Source organism: Polyodon spathula, chromosome 14 (assembly GCF_017654505.1).
Source record: "Polyodon spathula isolate WHYD16114869_AA chromosome 14, ASM1765450v1, whole genome shotgun sequence".
Classification (NCBI taxonomy): domain Eukaryota; kingdom Metazoa; phylum Chordata; class Actinopteri; order Acipenseriformes; family Polyodontidae; genus Polyodon; species Polyodon spathula.
This window is the reverse complement of record NC_054547.1, coordinates 19203874-19207962: the sequence shown is the minus strand read 5'-3', so window position 1 is coordinate 19207962 and position 4089 is coordinate 19203874. Positions and strand designations below refer to the sequence as shown.

General features: G+C 35.1%; 1 protein-coding gene across 1 annotated transcript; it reads left to right on the top strand.

Moving 5' to 3' along the window:
• Positions 1 to 691: 691 nt before the first annotated feature.
• LOC121326923 (guanine nucleotide-binding protein G(I)/G(S)/G(O) subunit gamma-5-like) lies at positions 692 to 3242 on the top strand. The gene is made up of 3 exons (XM_041270577.1): positions 692 to 867; positions 1557 to 1710; positions 2274 to 3242. The coding sequence occupies exons 1-2, from the start codon at positions 787 to 789 to the stop codon at positions 1680 to 1682; spliced, it is 207 nt and encodes a 68-aa protein (XP_041126511.1). The 5' UTR covers positions 692 to 786; the 3' UTR covers positions 1683 to 1710; positions 2274 to 3242.
• Positions 3243 to 4089: the final 847 nt, after the last annotated feature.

The following is a 4089-nucleotide window of genomic DNA, read 5'->3' as shown; positions in this document are numbered from 1 at the left end:
TGACATTATCCGAACTGTAGTTAGCTAGACCAGTGGACACAAGAAGTGACAAGGTATCAGAAAACTATGACAAGCCAATTGATCCTTTAGAGATATCTCAAATTCATTTAGAGACATCTCTTCATATGATAAGATAGCTGTATCATTTCCAGATACCTCTAAACATTTTGCTATCTGTAAATCAATTATAGAGATTTTTAATTTACAGATAGAATTGCATTTTAAGATATCTCTAAATGATTGCCATAGAAAACGGCAGCAACTTATCATCTAGTGTTGTCTGCACATTCCAAATTTAAGTGTTTAATTCAAGGAAAGAAACGAAACATCTTCAGTTGCTACTGCTAATAAGTGTAATTAAAAGTCAGTCGTTAGCAGTTATTTAAGTACAGCTGTAATTGGCAAAGTACATATACAGTATCTGGACTCTGATATTAAAGACAAGGTAATGAGATGGAAGTACGCCTAGATGACTGAGTACATATAAATGACTGAGGTAATTATAATATTAATATATCAATATTTCGATTTCAAAAGCTCATGGAGTTCATCCTAATAAAACTGCGTTCAGTATATAATCTCTGTAATCCAAAATGTAGTGTATTGTGACGTCATATGAATCCCTACGCTTCTCTCGTAAAAGTTCCTGTTTTCTCCAGCAGGTGTCGCAGATAAGTACACAATTTTAAACCCAACCGGAAACGTGAGTAGCTGGAATCGTAAAACAACAAGAAAAGCTGTGGCTGTATTTTTTATCTGGAGTAAAACCAAGCCCTTGAAATCAAAATGTCTGGATCATCAACCGTGAATACAATGAAGAAAGTCGTGCAGCAGTTGCGATTTGAAGCAAGTATAAGCAGAGTAAAGGTAAGCTGAAGTTAGAAAAGCGAACGTTTGGAAGTGAATTTACAGGGTGTGGGGACTATGGTGCTTCCGCTGCCATAGTTCTTTGTGGTCGACTTTAGTAAATTGTATTTTCCAGCTCCATGTCTAGTACAAATTAAACCATAATACCGCGTAAAATAAAATAAAAATACATATTTGTAAAACGAACCTTACTATATATATATATAAACCACTGATTTCGAAAGTTACATTTGTTTTTGTTTTGTTTTTTATGTTTTTAAGTTGACTGTATTCGACAGTGAGACTAAGCTAAACAAACCAGTGAATACATATGTCGTGCTCAATCTTTCTTCGGTGAATTGTCTAATTCCTGTTAGTTGTTCTTAGGTGCAGCAATCTGGTATGTTAATAGAATGCAGCGCGTTTCCGGAGTTTTCCTATTAAGTGCGTTTGGGCGTTTTTTTTTTTTATTTTATTTTATCTTTTAGGCTTCCCTCATCTTAATAACCATCCTTTTAGTGAGACATTCTCCCCCAACCAGAACAGTTTTGTGTGTCAACGGTGAACAAGCTGCTAAAAATTCAATAGTTACAAAAAAGGTCCGGTTTTCGAATGCCACTTTTTTTTTTTAATACGGTGCCACGATGCAGCGGACAGTTCCAGCTATATAGAAGTTTCTGAATACTCCATATTCCCTTTCTCTCCGTCAGGTGTCCAAGGCCGCCGCTGAACTGCAACAGTTTTGCTTACAGAATGCCAACCAGGACCCTTTGCTGACAGGGGTGTCTTCCAGCACAAACCCATTCAGACCGCCTAAAGTGTGCTCGTTTTTGTAGCTCAAATACTCGGCTTTTTATTTAACTGGTAAGGGCTTTAAGATTATTTACAAACAGCATAAATACCATGATTTAAAAAAAAAAAAAAAAAAAAAAAAAAAAGGAACTGCGTATGTCCATCTCAGTTTCCACACAGTATTGTTTTTCCCTAAGGCGAAGTAATTTGCATATCAGAACTGTTGCAGACAAGTGACTGAATCGGTTAGTGGTATGCAAATGCAATCCTCTTCATTAGATTACTGTAAAACTGCAGCTAACTTGGATCCCCCAGTTCATCTTTAAAGGGCTGTTTCAGAGGTGTCTGTGCTGTCACTAGAAAGTCAGCCTTGCCACGTTAAAATGTAGTTTTTTGCATTCCTACCAGGTATATTTTTGAACCATTGGTTTAGAAATAATAGCCAGGTTGTTAAAAAATGAGGTTAGGTTTTAGCATTTGCTGTAGCCAGGGTGTCAAAATGTCTACCATTTTGTCCAGGTATTTAAATTGGAAGCAGTGTTGACAAGTTATTTGCTTTCCACAAAACTAGCCTAGATGAATGTTTGGAAATGCATGCTAACTTCTCTCCCCCTCCCCCTCCTTCTTTCTTGCAGGTTTATAATGCCTGATCTTCACCAACAAATTCTGTCACCACCTCCCTCGATGTCTGAGAAGACCTTTTACATGAACCATTATTTCAAGTCTTAAGTGCTGGTTCTCGATGTTAAAACATATGCTTACCTGACTTTTTTCTGTACCTGCCTCGTCTGCTTTAGTTGCCTTATCTTTTAATGAAGAACCAGTTATGGATATATTTTATTCAGAAAATGAATTTAACAAATGGGACTGAACAGATTTATTTCAATAATATTTGCTGAAGTATTTATACTCGTGGGCTGATCAATATTTGCTAACACTATTGCCAATGTTTGTATTGCTGCTTTCCAGTAAAACAGGTAAATATGTAGAAAATACTGTCCCTATTTTATTTGACTGTGGAACCAAAATGGATTTACCTCTTAAGCCAATGCTGCAGTCTTTGTTGATTGCCGTTTCTGACCGATGACGACTGTGTGCTTAGACTCGAGTCTCCCGTTTGGATCAATGCAATGATACTTTTATGCCTTTACATGTTCCACTACTGCATTAATCAAATTTGATGGGGTGGTGATGACTGAATTGAACAAAACTCCATACTGTGGTTGTAATAGAAACTTCACTTTGATGCTTAACTTTGTAGAATACTGGTTTACTGTTTGCTATTTGAAGCCTGTCAACAACATGGCTGCCTTTTAAATTAAAATTAGTTTATTGTTACATCAGTACTTAACTTGCATTAAAAAAAAAAAAAAAAAAAAAAAATTGTTTCCCCCAATGAGATACTTCAGCTATTGTGTGGAATGGGACCAATTTTACACTCCTCAAAAATATAACTTTGTTTTGTTTTTACATTGAAGAAAGAAATGTACACAATAAGATGCAAATAAGTTTAATATAACAAGTAAGATTGTGTTACATAACATCAACTTACAGTTCAGAAGGAAAAAAAAGCCAAAATAAATAATTTTTTATTTGCTTAAAAATATCAGTTGGTTTGGTACTTCTTTAACTTGAAAGTGGGGTCCTAAAGTTTACATGAATAGCAGTTCACTTTGGCATGTTGTTATCCAATTAGAAAGATCCCAAAATAAAGACCATTAATTAAATTAGGTGTTAAAGATCTACAACATTTAGAAATTCAAAGAAATGTGAATACATGTTTTATTTTTATGAAAGCACCACATCTGTAAAGCTGACCTTTTTATTACAGTTATAAGACAGTATAATACTAGTAAATATTTACAAACCTTTTATTATGCATTTTTCATGTATGAAAAAAGAAAACGCAAACATTTTCTGCACGAATATCAAATTCCACTACCAACACATACTTCATATATTGTAACAGGTCACTAACATTTCTGGAGCAAAATAGGTTTCATGGGTGTGATTCTCCAACTATGTATGGCTTTACAGTATCTTGTAGCACAATACTTCGCTTACTGTCAGTTAAATATAAGCACCAGCTGAGCTGGATCATTCTATTATTTAAACAATTGGCAGTATTTAAATTAAATGGGCAATCATGCCCCAGGAAGTGAAGACATACAAAATTATACATGGTTTCAAGTGAAGCTGTTTTTAGAAGATTAACTAAGTCATCTGAATCTGCTCATACACCACAAGTTATTTATTTCCAATGGCAAAATCACTGGAGATTTGCTACACCCTAGTTACAATAGGGAAGGGAAGAAATACATGGTTGTGTGGGATCAGCAGCTACTCAAAACCCATGTTTAGGTTTTGTTCAATCCACACAGGTAAGAGTCAAGCAATTGATGAGATAACGGGAACAAAGGCAATGGTTCAGTAATGGTGAGCATTGTTACA